This window comes from Rhamphochromis longiceps, linkage group LG7 (genome assembly GCF_057381845.1).
Source record: "Rhamphochromis longiceps isolate RC_006_pf linkage group LG7, R_longiceps_female_GT1.1, whole genome shotgun sequence".
Lineage (NCBI taxonomy): Eukaryota > Metazoa > Chordata > Actinopteri > Cichliformes > Cichlidae > Rhamphochromis > Rhamphochromis longiceps.
In genome coordinates, this window is record NC_140563.1 from 55092840 (window position 1) to 55115870 (window position 23031).

A 23031-nucleotide genomic window follows, 5' to 3' on the forward strand; every position below is an offset into this window, starting at 1 on the left:
TTCATGTAGATTTTGACTGAAGAGGTTTAACAGATGAGGCCTTTTCTCTTGTCAGTCTATGACAGAGTAAGCAAATAAAAGACGTGGCACTAATTCCAGTTGAACTTGAATTTGCCTTCATTGAAACTCTCAATATGAGGCCCAAAGAGATGTTGATGACATCAAAGGAGATCCCCAAAAGGCTGAAAAACTCAAATAAATGTGTCACAAAGATAGCAAAAACTTTGAGAGTGGCCAAATCAAAGGCCTGGCTGCAGTAAAGGCCTGGCAGAGCATTTTAAGGGAGGAAAGAACAATTTGTTATGCCCATGGATTCTAACTTCGGTGCTTCACTGACTCCAAAAGCATTTTCTTCCAAGAATTAAAAAAATAAATAAATAAACAAACTAAGCCCACTACAAACACATTTTGAGTGTTTCAATAGAAATCCACTGTGGTGGTGTACAGAGGCAAAACTGTCTAAAAACATATGGACCTAACTGTACATGTTTCACAAACTCGCAGTTCACAGGAAAATCTCCAAATTCAGCCAACAAATACTAGAAATATCCAGTCTAGACAATTTATACACAGTAATTGTTTTATTTTGTGTTCCCACTTTCCCAGTACATTCAATCACTACAGGTAAAATATCAAAACCACAAGTCATGTACAAAGGCTGTGGTGAAAATAAATGCTCTGTTTAGTTCTGCTAAACAGAAAGGCTGATTAATTATATTATATGAATTAGAATTACTCTGTGAAGTCTTTTATAATACATAGTGCAAACTTCAGGCCCTCTTGGCTTGTGCACAATTAAGTGCATCAAGTCAAAATGTGAACACGTTTAGGCAAATCTCTCTACATTCTTATAAGTTATATTCAGAGGTAGGAAATACATTTTTTAACCAGTAAAATTCAGGTTCACAGTATCTTCACTGTGAACTTCACTTTCTGTCCTGTTAGTTCCTCAGACTGTCAGTATTTAACTGGATATAAAGAGAAGTTAGAAGTTTTGAATGATCCAGCATACTTGCTTTCCACTTGTTGTCCTGTGGATAAAGCTCTTGTTATTGCATACTTTTTCGTTCAGGTCCTTTGGTCACCTTGTGGATTTCACTTATTTTCAGACACTACTGATCATGTCTCTAGAAATCATCTTCAGCACCTAATCTTTTGAAGTCACTGACCCCTATTCCTTAACGTAAGTCGCAGAATATAACTGAGAAGATTTTCACGAGTGTCTCTTTTTTGTCTCTCTGCGGGAACGCCACTCTTGTAGTGAGGGTAAAAATTGTTTTGAACTCTTTTGAGAACTCCATCAAAATAATAGAAGTGTTCGTTTTCTTCATCATTACGTCGGCTGTTGTCATCGTCTCTGATAGGGTCTGTCTGCAGTTCACCTGGAACCATAGGATGCCTTGAAGCAAACATCTTTGTTCCTCCGAGTCTCTCTTTGCAGTGTTTCCAGCCAGCTTTCGTGCGATGTATTAAACCTGTGCAGAGCGGCACAGTGTCCCCTGAAATCTGTTGAGAAGATCTTTCATCAGCACCGTCATTGTTGTTCATCGTGTTATACTCAAAACAAAATGAATGCCCAAAATAGTGAGTTTAAGACATTTGAGTACATGTAAATTTTCGATGCAACGTTATTACATAAGTACAATGTAAAATCTTAAATATAATTCAATCCAGTCAAATTAAATTCACTTGACTGATATACATTCAGTTTATACAAACCACATTTTCCTCAATGATTAATTATTTAAATAAATAAATCTTTCAGTTGCATTTTACTCAAAACTATTACTTACAACTTTATCAGGGCTAATAATCATTTTTGGCCAAGTATTTTCCAACCCCATTTTTTTCTTTCAAAGGTAAACATTTACTTGGAAAATACTATATAATGCAATAAGCTATCTATTTGATGGCCTTCCTGTCCTGAAGGCCCACCTATCACTTCATTGCACTGCAAACCAAAATAAATTTGCAGGCCTTAAAAAATTTATGCAACTGAATGCCTTATTTTTCTTAAGTTGTAGAACTTAAAAGTTGAAATACTGTTGGATTAGTATGTTTAAGTACTATAATCGCAATTTTTTTTAGTTAAGGTTACTTAGTATTCGTTCACCTCTCAAATTGGATTAACTCTAACTTTTCATTTCTGCAAATATCTGTGAATAAAATCATCATTAACCCATCAACCCACTGCACCCCTGGTGTCACTGCTTCCTCTGGCATGGAAGTAAATAAAACAAATTCTCAGCCTCTAAAAAAAAATAAATCATTGAGCAACTGAGTACGAGATGTCGGGGGGACGACAGTAAAAGCCAACATTAATAGTTAATGGTTAAAAATAGTTAACCCTTGAACTCAAATGATTTGTTGAGTTATTAAGACATTGTTTTCTCCTGAAAAACCTGATGTTTACAATCAAACTCATGAGGCCCTACTGTGAGCAATAAATTGCACAAAAATATCAGACGTAGCAAAAACAATACAAATTAAAACGTATTTGCAATTCTAGAAATTTTTCTTTGTTTAATTACTTCATGGTTCAGGCATTACAGTGTTAATCAAAAATCAAAAGGGCGAATATCTCATAGGAACTCAAAATATTTCAATTGGTTGGATTTGAAAAGAAAAGGAAATTTCAACCCCAAAATTTGGGTTTAAAATGATTGTTTTCAACATTTCTGTTTTAATATAGTATTTCATTACTCATGAAATGTAACTAATTTAAATGATAGTTATATGAATCTAACAGTCAAACGGGACATATACTTCCGCAAACATTCAACTATTTATTTAATTGAATCTTGAAGAAATACTTACTTTTGCATGCTTGTGTGTGGGCTCCACTCGTGGATGATTTTGATCTTCCTTTCTTTCAGTTTCTGTCCTGCTTTTTAAAGCTTCTTCTTCACTCTGTGCGTCTTTCAGAAATTTGGTTCGATTTTCTAGGACGTCTTCTCTCATCCTGAGGCTCGAGAATGGCTTCACGGTCGTTGCTTGCGTAGTTTCTGTTTCATTCTTCAAAAATCCTGGCTCAGTGTGTGCCTCGGGCTCTGGACTCGCTCCAGTTGTTGGTCTCCTCTCTGCGCTCGGCTGTCCATCATCTTTGTGTGTGCTGCTTTGAGTGATGACTTCCGTACTTATTGTTGTGTCTTTAATCTTTGTGTTTGCTGTAGTTGTGTCTGTTATGTGTTCTGTTGTTATCATTTTGAGCGGGCGAGGTGAGGGTACGACTGTCTCCTCTGGTTTCAGATTTCCTTCGTGTTCAGTGTGGTTTATTCTTGTTGTTTCATCGTATATATTAGTTGTTTGTGAGTTCTCTGGTTTTTCTGTGGTTTCCTTGACTTGTTCCTTTATAGTTTTTCCACGTTTCACTGCTTTCCTATCTAAGCTCTCTATTACGAAGATTTCTAATAAACATATTCTTCCTTTCAAACATTTACATTTTGAGTCGTATTGTTTAATAGCGATGTCCTTTAAAGCTTTAGTGATGGGTGGCAGGTCACCCAGCTCAGGAATATTCACTTTCCATCTAAAGTCTGTGTTGGAAATAAGCTTTCTTTCAGATCTTGGATCCGTTTGTATCTCCATCACTGCTTCTGGCAGGAAAAACATGATTAAGGCTTCTTCTCCCACATCAGACAGCATTTGTTTTTCATTGAAATCATGAATATCTGTTTTATGCGTGGAGCGTGTTCGTAGGACGTATGCAAATCTCTTTTGGTTTCCATTTTCCATAGGATTCATATTTTGTTCTGCTTTACTCTCTCCTACTGGGTGTCTGAGCTCTGGTTGTTTTGTGATCATTTTCCAGCTAAATAATTCATTATTATCATCCTGAGTGGGCCTCGTCTTATTCAGTGGTCTATTTCTGAATCCTTTCTTCTCCTTCGATACTAAGAGGGGTTGCCTCGTAACATCAAATCCACCATCATCCACACCAGATGCTGCTTTTAAAGAAAGTTGTTTCTGAAAACTTCTTTGGTTAGTGGAGTCTTCATTCAAGTTCAAAAGTTGCTTTTGCTTCACTAGAATGTTTTCATGTCCTTGTGTCTTTAACTGTGACACATCTGACGTTTTCCTTGAAGAGGTGCCAGAGTGCAGAGTAGCTGCATGGAAAATGTCACGTTGACCGACTGAAGCTCTCAGAGATCCTCTTTGATTGTGCTGCATGAGAATTTTAATGTCCTTTGGTGCATTTAGTTTTGTCTGTAGTGGTTCAGACTCTTCCTTTGAGGTCCTCCTGATGTTCATTTCTGCAATTTCACTAAGTTTTGGACAGCAGGAAACAATCATAATTGTAGTCACACAGATTTGCTCCATCTGCATTTTCTGCAAATGAGCAGTGACGGTGGCTGCCCAGCCCTCGGGTTTCTCCAGTAAGAGAGCCTGAAGGTTTTGTCCTGAGACAATGGAGCGGTGGAGCACTAACAATGAAGGTCTAGAATCAGGGCTATCTTTAATTATATCCATGGCAATGTGACTGGTTTGACTAACAGTCTTAGTTCTTGGAGTATCGCTAATATGAAACAGGGCTGTGTTTGACTTCATCGTGAAAGCTGGAACAAGTTTTCTTTCACCACAATGAAGAATGGCCTAAAGTGACAAGAGAGGAAGACTGAATTAGTTATAAAAATGTTTCCAGATAAATGCGTGAGCCATAAAAACAACTTCCATCACCATGACTGCAGTCCAGATGGAAATATCCATCTTGGAGACTTGGACACTTTGGGCACTTGTTCTTCTGAATGAGACTTTGTTAGTGAGGGGCAACTCTGACAGACCGCAAACACTGCACACGCATAGAACAATTACCATGTCGGATCAAATAAGACTTGAAAATGTAAGCTGCTCAAAAAAGTAACACTTTTTGATCAGAGTATAGCATTAAGACAGTACATACGTAGCAGAGGGGGTTGTTGTTTCAGCTGCTTTTGGAGTTAATGAAACAGATGCACTAAAGGGGCAACAATGACACAACCCCCAACACAGGAATGGTTTTACAGACGGAAGCCACTGACATTTTTTTCCTTTTCATCTTTTCCAACAGTTTTTTCTCTAGTTTTGCATTTGGCCAGGGTCAGTGTCACTACTGGTAGCATGACGCGATACCTGGACCCTACAGGGGTTGCACAGGTAGTCCTAATCCTCCAGGATGGCTCATGAGTATGTGCCACTGCCAGAATGTTTGCTGTCTTTTTTACTTTGATTTCTGAGGTGTCTTTGAAGTCAACCCTCACTAGTTTGATTATTTTCTTTTCCAACAAACTGTCATGGGCTTGTTGTGTGGCAGTCAGTGAGAGGACCAAAAATAAAGGACCTGGCAGACAGGCTTAACTTAAGGCAAATGGCTGATTGAACAATATAAGAAGCAGAGCTGAACTGGAGTAAACTAAATGAAACCACAAACCTTGAGTAACAGACATGACAAGGAACAGATGAAAACTAAGGACCTAATTACACAGGATCACGAGAGGATGGGCAACAGGTGGAAAACAGCTGAAACAAAATCTGACTGACCAAACAGAGGAAGCAAAGTTAAACGTAATGCACATGAGACTAGGGACTGTCAAAATAAAACAGGAAGTAACAAGCACTCAGAGAGTCACGTGACATGCCAAAACATGTAAACTTGACACTTGGACAGGGGATAATAGATATGGAAACAGATGACAGACCGGGGAGAGAAAACAGACTGGACCAAGTCCATAACAGCATAGAAATCTACCATGATTTTTTTCCTCACTGAGATCTGCTTTCTTTACCATAAAGTGTATTTGTGTTTTTTGCAGCACTGCAAACACACAAATATGCTCCAAGCACACGCCCGACTGTGCAGCACATCCATTGTTAACTGAGCAAGTAGAGGGAGAACAACTGTTCGAACTGTTCTTCCATGAAATCTATTTTTAATATGCCTGTTTAACCCAGTTGGTCACAAATTGTGGGGCAGGCCCCACTGGTGGGTTAGATGGAGCACACATAAGGAGGCAAAAAATATTAAATAAGATTAATTAAATTTGAAGGGGAAATAAACCAACAAGCATTTATTTATGTAAACCTCAGTTTGGAACATTTTTATTGTAAATGGTCGAGTGGCGTTACGAGTAAAATTTTGACATCTGAAGTGGGGCACACGTCTTCTATTTGATAAATGTGCAGATTCTCTGGAGTAAATATTAAAATCACATGCTGAGACTGTCACGGTGTCACGCTTAGTTAAAAGCATTACCCGAAAAGGCTTTTTCTCTCTAATAAATATTGTTATCTGGCACAAAAACACGCCACATGTCAGATATTCTTATTATCAGCAGCATGAAATGGGTGTAAAAATAAAGCAGCTTGTGACTGAGTCATCAGCTTCGTGCTTTTTAGGTAGTGTAATGTGGGAGACTCTTGGCTGCTTTGCAAAATGTGACATTCCCACCTGGTATGCTGATAATTCATGCACAGAGGAGCAGCATAAGAGGGAACATGTATAAATTAAAAACAAATACAGTTGATGGTGGGAGTAGTTTTCCTAATGAAGAACAAGACATAAAAAGGAAACCTTTTTTTAACAGCATTACTGAATAAAATAAGCATACCAATACAGGAATCTGGTCCCTTTGCATTATTCTTCTCAAGTCTTTGAAAGACAGAGTGTGTCCATGGTCACTGTGGACTGTGAACGGCCAGCAGAAGGAGTAGCTCCTCTGTTTGTGTAGCAAAACAGCATACATGTAGTTTCTTTTGAAGCATGTAGACTCAGTTTGGCTCCGAAGTATCTTCAGCCCTTTGGGAGCCATCTGTCCACCGAGGATCAGTTTTCTGCACAAAGTCCAGCTGAAGTAATCCATAACCCAGTTCCCGTCTCCTGGGGGAGTCAGGTCAGAGACGAGCAGAGACAGCAGCAGCCAGGGCCTCATTGTGCTGAAAATAAGTGCTGGAAGGCAGCCTGAAGCCAGCAGTTATGCTTTTATCTTTCCTGCATTTCTCTACTTTGTGTATGCAAAACACAGAGCAAATAAAAGATTCTGTTCTGTCTCTAACAATAGGCTGTAATTACACAAAGGCAAGTTTTCATCGTCTCACACTTGTAGAAGTGTCAGGTTATTAAACCTTAGTGGAAACTGTAAGCAGTTCTGTAGTTTCACAAATAAAGTGGTGCTGGCTATTTTTGCATATATGCACTCAGATAGATGTAATACTCTTTGTTATATGTATCGTTATATCTACCACATTGCAGCAATAGAGGTCTGAGGATAAGTCTGTTATTCTAGATTTCTTCCAGTGTTCAAAGCCCACTGTGAAGTAAACCTACTGTTTATTTCTCTGCATCTAAGACCTGACAGAACTAATTCCTGTGCAGTGCCAGCCTACATCGTTCTCCTACTTTCGTCATTCTACTTTTGGACTAGACTAAAATGTTAAGTGGAACTTGTGATTGCTATTGCATAATTGTCGTTTAGTTTACATTTTTCACATAAAAAAAGCTGAAAAAGCTTTTTTTTTGTATGTGCCACTTTAGTCTTGGATTATGAAAACATTACACCCGGTGCTTCTAATCTTTAAAAGCATACAGTACGTTACCTCATGTTCATGTCTTTTCATCTTTTTGCATATTATCAGACTTTGTCCGTAAGACACGCACAGCTCAGGTGAGCAGCTACAGTAACAGCTCATTATTGTCACCTGTCCTTCACTGAATCAGCAGGTAAGAACTCAGTCTATATTTGATTTGCTTAAGAAACTGCAGAGGATAGCTTATTTTGGTGCCTAAATTGAAAGCACTTGAGCATTTTTAAATGTATGAAGTTAAAACAGTTAAAGCATTCCTGGCTGTCATACCAGAGATAGTGAAATAAGCGTAAGTGAAGAGACATATCATAGAGACTCAGAGTGCAATAAAGAACTACAGTTAGAATAATTGTCAAACTGTTATGTTTAAACAGTTATTGTGAAAGGAAAAAAAATATTATTATATCCATCTTAATAAGGTCACATAGATGTGCAAATTTTGATAGACTTAGGGTTAGGTTTTTTTTTTTCTTGTAAGCTAGTAAGGGAGAACAGTCTTTATTGTGTTTATATTGGTAAAATAAAAAGAGGAGAGCATCAGTCATGGATGTCACAATGAATAAAGATGTAAAAATGTCAAGATTAATCCACTCCATAATACCAACAATACTAAAATGTCATTACCTAGTGCTTCAGTTACTTAGAGCATAATATTTTATTAGGTTCCTGTAAGAACTTGACCTATTTCTGGTGTGTCTATCTTTAATTATGTGTAGGCAAATATAATTACATTCTAATTTCGAATAAAATACATTTAAATTCTGTTTAATTACAGGGGAATTGTGGTCTTGGTCATGGGACATATTGTGAAGTGTTAAAGTATTATGAAGTTTTTGATCACAAGCTTAATTTGTTTAAAAAAAACATATTTAGGAACAAAAATGAAATATAAAGAATGAAATATGGATCAATACTCCCCACACATGTGGGTTTTTAGATAATGAGATGCTCAGAATTTAAGCAATATGTCTGTCTCAGCTTCCACTCAGCCTCCTGACTAATCACACCTTTGGAAAAATGGGCAACATCAGCACTGCGTGTCAGTTGAGCAACAACAGCAAGAGGAACGTTCGAGTGTTCATCACAGGGAAGGCTGTGGAGATTGATGCCTTCATCGTTTCCCAGTCTGATGACGATGCCGATAAGGAGACGACCCCCTCCGTGGTGAAGTTCACCTTCAAGAAAGACATCGACTGCATCCGTGTGCTGGCATCCGAGACCAAGGAGGTGCCCTGGAGCCCTCAGCACTTTCTGTCTGTCCTCGTGGAGGATGAAGACGATGAAAAAATTTGTTCTAAACAAATCATTCTAAGCAAGGCGTTGAGCGCTCCGGTCGCCGTGCTGCTTTATGACGTGTAGACTTCTATTCATTACCGTCTGCACGCATACAGATAATGGCTTAAATGCAGAATTGTCATGTTGTTGTCACAAGAAAGTCAAATTGAATAAAGAAAATATCAAATTCTGCTGTTAACACGTCTCTTGTGATGCCTTCAATAAAAATGCCACTCAGCTTCATACTCTTCTGGCCTTTTGTCATTGCAAAGGAAGATGAGCTCATTTTGTGTCAGTCTGCTTGCATGACTGGTCCTCTGTGATCATCTGCTTCAGTCCAAGCCGCAGGATCGTTTCTACACTGCAAAGGCTTTATTCATTTTGGAGTCCCATGCTAATTAAAATGGCATGTCACACACTCTGTCACAGTCATATTGGTTTTTTTAATTTGTTTCAGTCAACAAGTTCAAGTTCTAAAAGTGCACAAATATCAACATGTTTTAGATGCTGGGTGTTATAAATAACAAGTAGCTCTTGACTGTATACTTGCTTGATGATGCATCATAAATCATTCTCAACTCGAAGACGTTAATTATTGTGCTTGTGATTTGCTGCAAAGAGAAAACAAAAGTGAGTTCAAATTGTATGGCAACTGATTCGACATCAGTTCATGTGAGTAAAGTGTTCACAGAAAAAACTGAAACAAGTTCTCAGCCGTGGAGAAGTAATTCCCAGAATGCATTTCCTCCTTATACATTAGGTTACCCAGCAGGCCCAGTCTCTGTTCCTTCCCTCCCTCTCGCTCTGCCCTTCTCTTTTCCTGTCAGGCTTCCATCATCTCATTGCTGCTTTGTACTGTCTCTTACCTCCATTTTCTGCTGAATTGCTGTCACTCCTGTGATGTCTACTTTCTACGTTTTGTCCTCTTTTCCTAGTTTCTCTATGGTGTGTGTGGCAGTCAGGGTGCCATTGTCTACCCTGTAGAGGTCTGTGTGTCCCTCCATGGATATGCCTCTCCAGACAATCACTGATCCCATCACCAAACCAAACTGGTCATGCTGAATAATGTTATTGGCAGCATAACGTTCTCCACGGCTTCAACAGAGTTTTTCAAGTCTGTCACATGTTCAGGGTAAACCTGCTCTCATCTGTGAAAAGCACAGGGCACCAGTGGTAGACCTGCCAATTCTGGTATTCTGTGGTAAGTCAGACTTCATAGTGCCCAGCAGTGAGCACGGGGCCCAGCAGAGGAAGGGGGCTCTCAGGCCACCCTCATGAAGTCTGTTTGTGACTGTTTGTCAGAGAGATTCACACCACTGTCCTGCTCATCAGATCATTTCGTAGCTCGGGCAGAGCTCATTCTGTTCCTTCTTGCGCAAAGGAGCAGATAGCACTCCTGCTGGTGGGTTAAGGACCTTCTATCCAGCAGAGTCCTAGAGTAACTGCCTGTCTCCTGGAATCTCGCCCATGCTTTTGAGACTGTTAAGAGACATATCAAAACTTCTGGCTATTCTGTATTGATCTGGCATCCTTTTTTTTTCTTTTTTTTTTCTTTTTGCCTGTCCTGTTTGGCTCTTTTGCCATCAGAATTGTTGTCTAAAGGCAAAGAAAGATGCCCAACGGATTTACTTTACCAAATTGACCATCCCAGCCTTGCCGTAATGGTCCATTTGATTCACCTTTTATTGTTTATTTTATTTTCACTTACTGAATACGGGACAGACTTGACTGGGGGAAAGAAGGGGAGAAAGAAAGAGAAACAGCTGAGAAGAGGGACGGGGGAGAAGGGCAAAAGACAAAAACCAACAGAATGAGCAGAAAAAAAAGAAAAAAAGAAAAACAAATGCATATATCAATCACCTGGATCACCTGCTGAGAAAGAAAAAAGAAAACAAGCAGAAGAGAACAAGAGTAATAGAATAAACAACATCACAATGATATATGGGAATATGACAGTAAATACTAAATGTTAAACATTATTGTGCAGCACATAAGATCAACAGAACACAGTGTGCTTTGAGGTAGGAGCCAAAAAGGGTGTAGTTTGTGGGTGTGATCGCCCGTGTGTACACCTGTGAGCATGGACGCGCTTGTTTTTTTTTTAAAAAGGTTCCTTCATGTAATGATCTGCTAGAGGGTGTGGGGGGGCCACAGCCCCGTCCTCCAGGGCATGAAGCAGGTATGGAGGAGATCAAAACTCCAGACATCCAGAGGCCCCCAGAACACAAGAGACCAAGGAAGACCAACAGAGGGGCAGCCGCGCCACTGTCCCAGAAAGAGCTGAGGAGAGTCCCAGATGAGGGCTCACTCAGCAGCCGTGGAGCAGAAGCCAGGGTTAGTTGCAGTGACGCGCCCGTGAGCTCCGCCGGCAGCCAGCTGCGCCTGAGTGACCGAGCCCCAGGCCGAGAGGCCGGGGGCACACCACCTCCAAAGTGGCCCGAGCGAGCCCCAGGCTCCAGGCCCCGATAAGCGGCCGCCAAGGAGTGAGCCGGTGTGTACCCGGACGCCCACCCCCGGACACAAAGAACCACCAACGCACCGATGTCTGAGGGAGTCCGCCACTGGCAGGGGAAGTGGTGGTAGGGGGAGATAGGCCTCCAAACCTTGGAGGGCCTGAGATGTCCCCAGAGAGGTGGCGCCTGACACCCAACCTGACATATAGACACAGACATACAGGCACACACAGACACAAACATCCATTCCCACCCTCATGCTCTCATATGCACTTACTCCACACTCAACCAACGTGGAGACAAACATAAAGAGACGCTGTACACACGATCACACTCCCCAAGTGTACTCTACAAACCGGGTCTAGGTACCCTTGCCCCTGGAGGGGGGAACTGCACCCAGACCCAGGTGGTGTTACCCTTTTCCCTGCGGTGGGGGGAGGCAGACCGCCCCGACTCCGCAGCAGCAGGGAGGCCCCACACTCCAGACCGCAGTCGGACGGCCAACTCCTCCCCTAGGACGGGGGGGGTAGCCTCCTCTGCACCCTGGTGACATACCCCTACTCCAAGGTCCTGCATATGTGGGTGGTTGTGGTGGAGCGGGAAGAGGGAGGCAGCTGGAGATGGGGAGGGAAGGAAGGGAGGGGCAAGTGACCCCTCCCTGGGGCCAGCTCCCCCGCTGACCCCAGTAGGCACCCCCATACTCCGCGACCCGCCAGGGAAAGGGGGCCCAGGCCCATCCAGACCGGGGCCCAGTGCAGCAGCGCCTCCCGGCCCCACAGAGCCCGGGACAGTCCACCCAACCCCACCACAGAGAAAACTGCACCCACCCCACCATCCATTCATCTTCCAGACTACATAAGACAATAAACACCCAGGCTGAGATCTTCCTCCACCTCTCCTGTATCTCCCCCTCCTGCAGAGAGAGCTCCTGAAGAGAGGAAAGCTCCTGCAAGATGTGACAATCTCCCCCACCAGTTGAAGAGCCCCCCAGGTGGCTCGATGCACCGGCGGCACCCTGCTCCAGGGCTGGGCCCCCATGCACCCACCCGCCCACAACCCTGGCAACACACCAACCAGGACCCAAGCCCCCGAGGCCCGGCCCGGGCCCCAGCCCAGAGACGGAGCTCCCCCAGAACCTCACGCCCATCCCGGACCCACCCATCTGGCATCCTGAAGGAGTTGGACTACCTGTGCAGGTATCTCCTCATTCTATGAGTATTAACACTAATCCTAGCCAAAAAAAAGAGAAAAAAAACAGTCAGAAAATATGATGAGGGAAAAATGTCAGTGACCTCCACCTGTAAACCCATTCCTGTTTTAGGGGGTGTCTCATTTTTGCCCCTCTAGTTCTGCTACTGTTTCTGTATTTAACACCAAAGTGGCTGAAACTTATTAACAACTGCCTCTTTCTTAACTAACTATACTGTCCTGTTCCAGGTCTCACTCACTGTGGGGTCTCCTTTACCAAAGAGTCCTCAGAGTGGCCCCTGTAAATAATCCTACTCTTGCTTACCAACTCCAAATTCTTGTTGAAGTTCTCATGTTCCTAATAAAGACTATTAAACTTGTGACTGTGTCTGGGTCTTGATGTTCTGGTCTTTATGACTATGGATAATTTGAAAAGTGGTGGTTCAAACAAAATCTTGTATTTGTTTGCAAAAACTAAAGTTCTTTGTCAGTGAACAGTTTATTGAGCTCAAAAGGAAAACTTAATTTGAAATTATGTGAAGCAGATCAAACTGGTATGGTCTTTGGTCAGAATAACAGCTGATTTGAAGTGTGTCCTCATCTTTAATTTCCTTGCCTGACGTGATTTCACTGACACTGAACGGCCACTGTATCAAAGTCTGTTCTGTATCAACGTGAACATGACTCAGCTGCTTATGTCAATAGCACAAGGTTCTGCAAAACACTGGCTTTTGCATGAATTGTGATGGTGGAGAGCATTTTTGGTCACACAACTAAAGTAAAAGAAAAATTACTGCAGAGAAGAAAACATGTAACACCAAATAGTGCATAGTGTGCAAAATGAGCCTAATAACAAAACAGTGCTGAGAATTGTTCGATATCCTTTCACTTCTGTGCCTTATTTTGTTTTCTGTTGACACCACAAGTGTTTCCATGAACACAACTGTTGTAACTTTGTCACGCTAAGGCTCTTTAAATATGTTTTGCAATAGTCATAACTAACAGCAGTACACTTGGCAAGTTTGATAACAATGGGGAGTATTATTGTGCATGTGAAGATTTACACAGTGAAAGGATGCTGGCATGTTTTGATCTATTCTAAATAAGTGGAGGCAATATACAAGGAAACTTTATTCAAATTGTTCACCCTTGCGCTTAGTCATTCATGTTATCTTGTGTCCATAGGAACTCCACAGGACATAAACTCTATATATACACCGATCAGGGATAACATTATGACCACAGGCCTAATATTGTGTTGGCCCCCTTTATGCTATCTGGCACCAAGATGTTAGCAGCACATCCTTTAAGAGGTGGGGCTTCCAGGGATCAGACTTGTTTGCCCAGAGCATCCCACAGATGCTCAATTGGACTGAGATCTGAGGAATTTGGAGGCCCAGTCAACACCTCAAACTCATTGTTGTGCTCCTCAAACCATTCATTTTTGCTTCGTGGCAAGGCACTGTATGCTGCTGACAGAGGGCACAGCCATCAGGGAATACCGTAATTAATGAAAGGGTGTACATAGTCTTCAGCAAGGCTTAGGTAGGTGGAACTTGTCAAAGTAACATCCACATGGATGGCAGGACCCAAGGTTTCCCAGCATAACATTCTCCAAAGCATTCCTCTAACACAGGGGATCATGGTGCCAGTATTCACCTTGTCAAATCCTTATGCTTGCTCATTTTTCCTGCTTCTATCTCATCAACTGTGAGAACAAAATATCCACTTGTTCCACAATATATCCCACAAACTAACAGGTGCCATGATCAAGAGATCATCAGTGTCATTCACTTCTGTCTGTGGTCACGATGTTATGCCTGATCGATGTATATATGCTACATAACCATTATCAGTGAGAAACTGCGCAGTAAATGCTCATGCATTCACTTGATGACAGCACAGTGCCTTCTTTTTTTAAGAGGAAAACTGACTAAATCTCATATCATCTTATTTGACACTGGAATTGTTGCTCTATAAATCAGAATGCTGACAAATTTGTAGCTTTTCTGTAGCTCAGCTTCTCCGTTTGCTGCATGCAGATGAAAACACTGGTGCTGCTTACAAGCCGTGCCCGTGGAAGCAAAACTAACAAATTTCTATTGCTATTTCAACACAGCAGAGGTTATGGCCGAATGTAATGCCTCTTCTCACCGCTAGATGTCAGTGACGTTTATCATTAATATCACGTTTTATCTATTTATTCGCGGTTTGGATTAGGAATAAAACATATGGTAATATAAATTAAATTGTCTAAAGTACAACTTATCAACGGTGACGAAAAGAAAAGATTCTCTGTTGTTGTAACGCCCATCTCGCACTATTGGAGGCAGTATAACATGTCAGGGGTGTCCATCCTGTCCCTAAATGACATGACGAAGAAGAAACTGCCTGTCACATAAGCAGCTAGCAGAGTGGCTAATATCACCCTGATTAGGCTGTTTTCACTGTCAAAATGGATGTAAATCAGGCGAAACAGGAGCACCTGCTCGCATTAAAAGGTATTTTACTGTTAACATATATGTTGTGACTACAGAGGTTGTCTTCATGGTTAGATGTGTCAGTGTATCGCGCTGTTGTCATTTGCTGCTGCTTCAAGTTGCTAGTGGCGCTAGCTAATGCAATATCATGCATTTACTTTTGTGAAGGTGTAAACAAGGCTGATGGCCAGTGGTGCGACTTTAAAGACTTTTCTTTTCGTTTGGGGCGCTTAAAACATATATTAAAGACCCTGTTTAGCAAAGTGTAGCTTAAGGAACTGTGTCATAGTGTAAGCTAACTCTCTCTTGTGCTCTTAGTTGTTGCAGCTAATTTATTTATTGCACTAATTCGTTTTTTGTTTGTTTGCTTGGGTTGGACTTTTTTTCTCGAGGTAACATTTTTTTTTGCTTCTACTTCCTCTAATCTGAATCGGACTCAAAGAAAGAACTCTGGGAAGTTAAAGTGTTCATTTTCCTGTTTCTTTTTGTTAGCTTTCAGCTCACCACCCGCAAAAAGAAATTCTGAGCATAAGTGATATCCTGCAAACTGTGCAGCAGTCAGAATACTAACGGTATTACTCAAGTATTAGCTACTACAGCTACAGGTTTTATGCAGTAGCGAAGGGAAGATTTTATTCCCTGTTTTTAGAGCACTTCATGGACCTGGGCTTTGACATTTGTGTGAGGACTGCAGAACATTTTATCTGTTAGGCAGTTACAATTTTTTATCAGTGAACAGCGTGTAAGAAATGCATCTTACAACAGTTTTGAGACTATTAAACAAACTTCTGGAACTTTAGGCTTACTGCATTTACCTAGAGAGGGAGTTGTAAAAGTTGCATTCAGATAAGGTAACATATAGTTGTCCTTCACACAAAACCTGTATAATTTGTGCGTTTTAATTTTAATGTCAGACCACCACTTTCCCACTCAGAACTTCTCTTTGTCAGCAGATTCTTTGTTGTTAATAATCTTTAGATACACCCCTGTTGTGAGTGATTTCAGTAACTGGTAAGCATTCATTCTTGAATGCAGGCTCCTGAATCCATGTGAAAATATCAGCTTGGTCACTAATTGGCTGCTAACCAGTGTCACTTTACTTTACAGTGATGCGCTTAACGAAGCCCACTCTCTTCACAAACCTGCCGGTGACGTGCGAGGATCGAGATCTGCCAGGTGAGCCTGTTTAAACTTGCAGACAGAGTTCCACCCACCGAGCCTGAAATGAATTTCACTCCATATTCTTTAGCAGAGCTGTAGCAAACGAGAACAACAGGGGTCAGGTCTGTGAGACTGAGCATCATGATATTATCAGGGAATCCAATTAGCTCAGTTGATGTTAATCAATCCAGTGCAGGACGTGGGATAGTAGGAGGAAACCACAATGGCTGAGCCACTGTACCACCACTCATAGTAATTACAGTTTATTAGTCAGAGGTCTCATACTCATGTTTATCAGGACGCAGAAGATCAAATAAGACAAGAACAGTAAAACAACAGCCTTGTGTCCATGGTATAATCCCTTGCCTGTGGGTTGTTTTTGTTTTTAAATTGGTAGTCTAATGCTTTTGTTTGCATTGTGTAAAATGGAAAAGTTAATTCAAGGAGAAATCTGTTTGAACGCTTAAAAGCTTCTTGTTCATTAAATCTCCACCTTTTTACATGCATATACAACAATCTGAGAGATTTTTTCCCAACCTCTGTAAATTCATGATCGTGTTCGAGAAGCTCACAGTCAAGCATTGTGAAGCTGAATGATAAGTGGGTTTTTTTTGTTGCTGATGTTTTATTTTTTTTAATGCTGTTGTTTTTCAGAGGTCCACGTCAGCATTGCACTCCACTACAGGAAATAACACAAGTATTGAGGCCAAACTTGGTCAGGCAGCTTCCTCAATTTTTTTTTTTTACACTCATTTAAACATCCTCTGTGGTTGCACCAGGAAATCCCACTCAAGTCAGCTTACAAACGAAAACAAGATACTGTGTCTGCAATAGAGTCCTTGTTGGGCAAGAAAAAAAAAGTTAATATTTTCATGTTATCAAGCTTGTCCAAATGCTATAAAACAGAGGTAGACACATTAAAGTTGTTGTTGTTAATTTATTTCAAACATGGAAACGATATACAGTTACATTTAGTAAAGAAAATAAGAGAGAGAGAAAAAATACTATACAAAAGTCAATACATTTCAATATAGCTACCGTTCTGATTCATTTACATGTTGAAAGGGAGTGGGAAGAAGTACACACTTATTTAATCCCACACCATTGCCATAAGTTATCAGTTAATATTTAGTCAGTTCATTACTGATATAATATGTAATAAAAATAGTGAACAGATTTCTACATTATACATATCCATGACACCTACCTACCCATGTTTTTGTCTCCACAGGGGACTTGTTTGGTCAGCTTATGAGGCAGGATCCCTCCACCATCAAAGGCGCAGAGACCTTAATGCTGGGAGAGATGCTCACATTACCACAGAACTTTGGGTAAAACACCAATCAGCTGTAACTCTTTAAAGTTAAAAACAGCAGCAAGTGCTTTTAAAAAAAAAAAAAAAAAACGAATTCTTGTCTTCACATCATACAGAAATATATTCCTCGGCGAGACCTTCTCCAGTTACATAAGCGTGCATAATGACAGCAGCCAAGTTGTTAAAGACATTCTGGTGAAGGTACTGTAAAGAAGGAATACCTGCTCAGTTCAGATTGTGCGCTTTGTCTTCCATTCGCACGTAATCACGATGTGGTTCCCTATGTAGGCTGATCTACAGACGAGCTCGCAGAGGCTGAATCTCTCCGCATCGAACTCGGCAGTCGCAGAGCTCAAACCCGAATGCTGCATCGATGATGTCATTCACCACGAAGTCAAAGAAATTGGGACACACATGTGAGTGTTCCCACTCCCGAAATGTTTTCCCAACTCACCAGTAATAAAAAATAATAATAATAATAATAATAATCCTGTTTGTTTGTTGCTGTTTTCACATTTCCAGCTTAGTTTGTGCAGTCAGTTACACCACCCAGCAAGGGGAGAAGCTCTATTTTAGGAAGTTCTTCAAGTTCCAGGTAAGTTATGGCTCAGTGTTCTAATTAGGAGATGGTTGTAAAGTCACGAGTAAGCTTAGAGATGAGTGGAGAAATGCCACAGAGCTACAACAGATTGCCTTCCTCTGTGTGGGTTTGGTGTCAGGCAATCTTCTGCCCTCAGTTCAATAACCAGCTGTAGCCTTGCTGCCTTTCCTTTAGATGAATTTCTGTCACTCTGATTCCCACTTTCAGTAAAACTCCAGTTGGACTAAACAGTGCTGCATGGAAATATTATTTTCAGCTCGATGGCGGTATCTTATGAGAAAACTTCAGTGTTCAGCTTGCAATCTATTTTTAATCAGGTTTTGAAGCCGCTGGATGTGAAGACGAAGTTCTACAACGCAGAGGTAAATTAGCTCTTCTCAAGCAGCATTGCGAAGCTCTTATTTCATTTTATAGTCAGGAACATTTACAATAGAGGCAGTTAGCATTAGTTAGGCCTCCATGAAAACCTGTGTGCCTCCAGGTGAATAAATGATCCTGGAGATAAGTGGTTTTCCTGGATAAAGGCATTAAGCTCCCCCCCCTTTTTAAAAATTTTTTTTAATACTCATTTTCATATCAGTAGCTTCGTGTATTGCAAATATTCATTGTCATCAACATTGGCATGTAACTCCATTTGTTTACTGTGTCTTGTCTTGTATTTTATTTTCTCCATTAGAGCGACCTCAGTTCTGTGGTAACTGTTTCTTCTGTTATCATCACTGAACATTAGCTTCTACTAATCATTTCTGGCGATGGACACTCTTTCTTTCTGAGCTCATACAAAGGTGCAAAGTAAAAGAATGGAAGAAAGTCTGAATATAGAAAAGATCTTCAGTGACTCAGTTGTTTGTTACCCCTTGACATAAACTTCCATTCTTTTTCTTTTGCCCTCTCTTTGTTTCCTCTTCTTTCAAACTGATCCTGCCCGGTGTTTGTGGTGTCACATTGTTGTGAGTGGGTACGGCATTGATTGCGGTTAGCATCACAGAAGGTGCTATGATTAATCTCGTATCTATTCGTCTATATGTGAATGATTATGTAGTAGCGCAAGTTCAGCGCTGCTCGTTTTTAAAGTGGACCTATTACTCTTTTCATATGCTGTTCCTGTTAAACACCAACAAAAAACCTCTGCAAAAGCACACACAACGGTAAACGGCTAATAGCAAGCATGTATCTACACTATGATATGAATCATGTGATTAAAGCGCACGTTACTTTACAGTGTTTTTCTGTTAGCTGGTGTTTCCTTAAGTTGCACTCCATTTGACCTTTCAGGGCTGCCAGTGTGCAAAGATCACAGGCTTTAACCTGCTTCAGTTTCACACAGGTTTTTTTCCTTTGTCATAGAGAGTGGACATCCCTAATGTGGCCATCTAATCAAACAGCTCAGACTATAAGCGCGGAAGCCCCACCCACCTGCTCTCCAACCTTCTGTTTGCAAGGGTCAGCCAATCAGAACAAAGTTACTTAATTTGTGCTGTGAATCACGAAACGCTGCCCTAGTGCAGTCTGAGAATAAAATATTGAGCTACAAAAAGCAATTTAATAGGTCCACTTTAACTTTTGTATCACTACAATTATGCTCTTAATAGTTAAACAGCCAACAATGACAGAAGGCTTTCACTATAAGCACTAAAATGTGAGGTTTGGCTGATTTCACACTAACTTCACTCAGAATGATCAAGTCACTTATGAATAACAGGCACAAACTTATCCACGCTTCCTTCTTTTTGTTTCTCACTTTACAGTTGTGGCTGCACAGACAAGTTTACTGTTGTAAAGACATCTGAGTGTTGCTCAACCAGAACATCAAGTAGCTTCCTAATTAAAATAGGAAAGCAGAACATTCTCCACATTTCAGGCATCTAAATTCTTTCTATGTGACAACCTAACTTTCTCAGGGATTAAGAAAATACTCTGATTCTACGTTTGAGATGCATTTATTATGCCTCTGCACAAGGAAATAACTGTACTCTTAACCGGTAATGATTGCTCTCGAATATTAATAAACTTATTGTTTTACTTACTGCTGAGCGACTGAGTAGCAGTATTGAATTTGGCCTGTTACTACACAATACCAATACTTTTAACCTTTCCAAATGGTTTCATTTTTGAGCTGACCAATTTTATATATTTATAAAATCGGTGTACACTTGCAAAAGTTTTATTTTTCTATTTTTTGGTTCTAGTTTAAGCTTTCTAAGAACCCATAACTAGGGTCGCTCAGTGGCCCCAGAAGTATAGTTGTACACCATAAGATCTAAACTGGTAGAGCCAGACATTTACTGCCTGGCGTTACCTTGCTCCACATTTCCTGTCTTGACAGTACTGAACAAATAAAGTCAAACATTTCTAAACATACTTTCATAAGCCAAACTGCTTGATGTTTGATAAACTAATGTTTCACTGTGCAGCCCGTACTGTGCACCTGCCGACCAACAATTGTACTAATATGTCCTCAAAGGTACACTGAGCAAACTTAATAGGATTCAGTTAAAGTTTTTCTTTTAATGCCAGTCTTCTCATTGACATTCAATGTATAACTCCTATATGACCAAAGAAATTTAAGGTTCACATTTAAGTCTGTCTTAAAACACCTCTCAGATGTCTGTAAGAGTTACAGCTTCCTGTGATCTGTGGTGTCCATGCTGGCTGTGAGAAACTTCCATACGTTTCCTAGAAGAAAACAGAAAAATCTGATTGCTCTCTGTCATTTTCAGTGAGTCGAACATTAATTGCTTTCGAGAGCAGCACTCGCAGCATCTGTGGTCTGTCTTTTCTTTTTACACGGCGTCAGAAGTTATATTTTTAGTATCATTCCTCAAAGTCTCAGAGCACATTTGTGACAACAACGGGTCACAGATGTGCTCCCCAGTAAAGAAGTAGCGCGTGCTGTGAGAACCAATGAAGCAAGTGTGCTTGCTGGATCAGGAGGTTTTACCCACTTCCCTCGGGGAAATAACCACGAGAAACTCTAACAGCCTCTGTGAGCATGTGAATATCGTTTTAAGACAAACTTTAAAATATGAGCTCATCCTTTTGAAGCTGGCACATTGGCAAAAGCCCTAACCCAGCTGTTAATACCTGACATGTTGCTCAGTTCACCTTGGAGATTATGTAGCTTGTTATAAAGGCTAACATCAAATAGCCTGTTAGTGTGACGCTGTGCTTCTGCGCTCAGACAGATGAAGTGTTCCTGGAAGCGCAGATTCAGAACATTACCACCTCGCCAATGTTCATGGAGAAAGTGTCTTTAGAGCCATCCATGATGTACAACGTTACAGAGCTCAACACGGTCACACAAGCAGACAAAGGGTAAAACAAACACACATGTGTCCTTATTTTTTGATAACATTTTACACTCAATACTCAGCTGTAACTTTTCCTCTGCAGAGAGTCCACATTTGGGAAAATGTCCTACCTGCAGCCTATGGACACACGGCAGTATTTGTACTGCCTGAAGCCAAAGCCGGAGTACGCAGAGAAGGCCGGCATCATCAAGGGAGTGACGGTCATAGGCAAGCTGGACATTGTATGGAAGACCAATCTTGGAGAAAGAGGGAGGCTACAGACCAGTCAGCTGCAAAGAATGGTATCTTGATCTGTTAGCCTACTGCTAGAACAGAGGCGCTCATTTCACTTACTGTATCCTCTTATGAACGAAAATACAGTTTAATCCCCACGTGTCCTCCAGGCTCCAGGGTATGGAGATATTCGGCTGTCTTTAGACCTGATTCCTGACACTGTCAACCTTGAAGAACCTTTTGACATCATCTGTAAAATCACCAACTGCAGGTAGAAACCCCTGAAAAATGAAATCGCCCTCATAATACAACCCTTAGTATTATTCAGTTCACTGAGGGGTTGAATTAGCCCATAATAACCAGCTTTTCTCTGCTTTTCTGATATTGCAGTGAAAGAACTATGGACCTGGTGCTAGAGATGTGTAATACTAGTTCTATCCATTGGTGTGGTATATCAGGGCGACAGCTGGGGAAACTTAGTCCTGGCGCCTTCCTCTCACTGCCCCTCACAGTCCTGTCTTCCGTCCAGGGTCTGCAGGTACGATCCAGACTTTACAATTGACCGTGTGCTCAGATCAAAGTGCTCTTTACCGACTTACTCGTGTGTTTGCCTCTTTGTTTCAGAGCATTTCTGGTTTGAGGCTCACAGATACATTTCTGAAGAGGACGTACGAATACGACGACATTGCACAAGTGTGTGTGGTCTGCCCGTTTACGAGCAACGAGTGCTAGGAGTTTTCTTTACCCTTTTTTGTTTATGTTTTTTTGCATTTTACATATGAATGGACCAACTGCGGCATTCTGCACATGACACTATGTTTTTTGCAACTTAATGGAAGAATATTGTATTTTACAATTAATTGTGAATAATATAAATCACTTTCTTTGAAAATAATGATGTAAATGTGCATAAATGTTAATAAATCTGTCATCTTTGATTTAATATTGCTTTTAAAAAGGTGCTTCATGGCATCTGTGTTGGCTTTTGTTATTAAAACTCTTACAAAGGCACAGACATGTACTGACTTGATCAATGAGTTTTTGGAAACAGCAGGAGCTGTGTGAGGCTACTAAAGGCAGGGCTATAACATTTTTCTGTCATCATTTAGATTAAGTCCAAGAGTTGTTAGGTGTGGATAATTAAATTATAGTTTATTGCAATAGCAAGTTGTGCCTTGTTCTCAGATGGACAGCAAGTGGAGAGTGATATATGAAATGATGGGATGGAAGGAAGAAGAGAAGCAAAGAGTGATTCACAGGCAAGACATCCAAGCGCTGTCACTAATCTTTGCATTTTGTTATTATCTCATGATACTTGTTTAATCAGCTACCATCTCTCCTATGGACTTTTTAATGTCTACAGTCTCAGATCAACACAGCCCTGCCCTCCAGCACTATCAGCAGCAGGAGCAGCAGAAACCCCTCAACAGCAACATTGTACTGTGGCTGTAGCTCAGGTGGCAGAGCAGGTCAACCA

General features: G+C 40.9%; 1 protein-coding gene and 1 pseudogene across 3 annotated transcripts; one reads left to right on the forward strand and one right to left on the reverse strand.

Annotated features, from left to right (window-relative positions):
* Positions 1–537: 537 nt before the first annotated feature.
* On the reverse strand, positions 538–3204 carry LOC146666378 (uncharacterized; annotated as a pseudogene). Its single transcript, XR_014912437.1, has 2 exons — positions 2818–3204; positions 538–1506 (listed from the first exon to the last, which is right to left on the reverse strand). The product of XR_014912437.1 is annotated as an uncharacterized LOC146666378 (transcript).
* Positions 3205–14843: 11639 nt separating this feature from the next.
* Positions 14844–22621, forward strand: trappc13 (trafficking protein particle complex subunit 13). Of its 2 annotated transcripts, XM_085414375.1 has the most exons (13): positions 14844–14974; positions 16061–16129; positions 17346–17445; positions 17546–17630; positions 17718–17845; positions 17952–18024; positions 18348–18392; positions 18707–18724; positions 21212–21345; positions 21424–21622; positions 21725–21825; positions 21945–22092; positions 22179–22611. In XM_085414375.1, the coding sequence occupies exons 1-13, from the start codon at positions 14929–14931 to the stop codon at positions 22284–22286; spliced, it is 1254 nt and encodes a 417-aa protein (XP_085270501.1). In that variant the 5' UTR covers positions 14844–14928; the 3' UTR covers positions 22287–22611. The 2 variants fall into 2 exon arrangements, with proteins under 2 accessions (XP_085270501.1, XP_085270502.1); XM_085414376.1 differs by lacking the exon at positions 18707–18724 and having other exon boundaries at positions 22179–22621.
* The last annotated feature ends 410 nt before the right edge of the window (positions 22622–23031 follow it).

Coding starts and splice junctions, on each gene's coding strand:
- trappc13 (XM_085414375.1), top strand. CDS start 14,929: ATGGATGTAAATCAGGCGAAACAGGAGCACCTGCTCGCATTAAAAG. Junction 16,130..17,345: donor CGAGGATCGAGATCTGCCAG/GTGAGCCTGTTT, acceptor TTGTCTCCACAG/GGGACTTGTTTGGTCAGCTT. Junction 22,093..22,178: donor CTTCCGTCCAGGGTCTGCAG/GTACGATCCAGA, acceptor TCTTTGTTTCAG/AGCATTTCTGGTTTGAGGCT.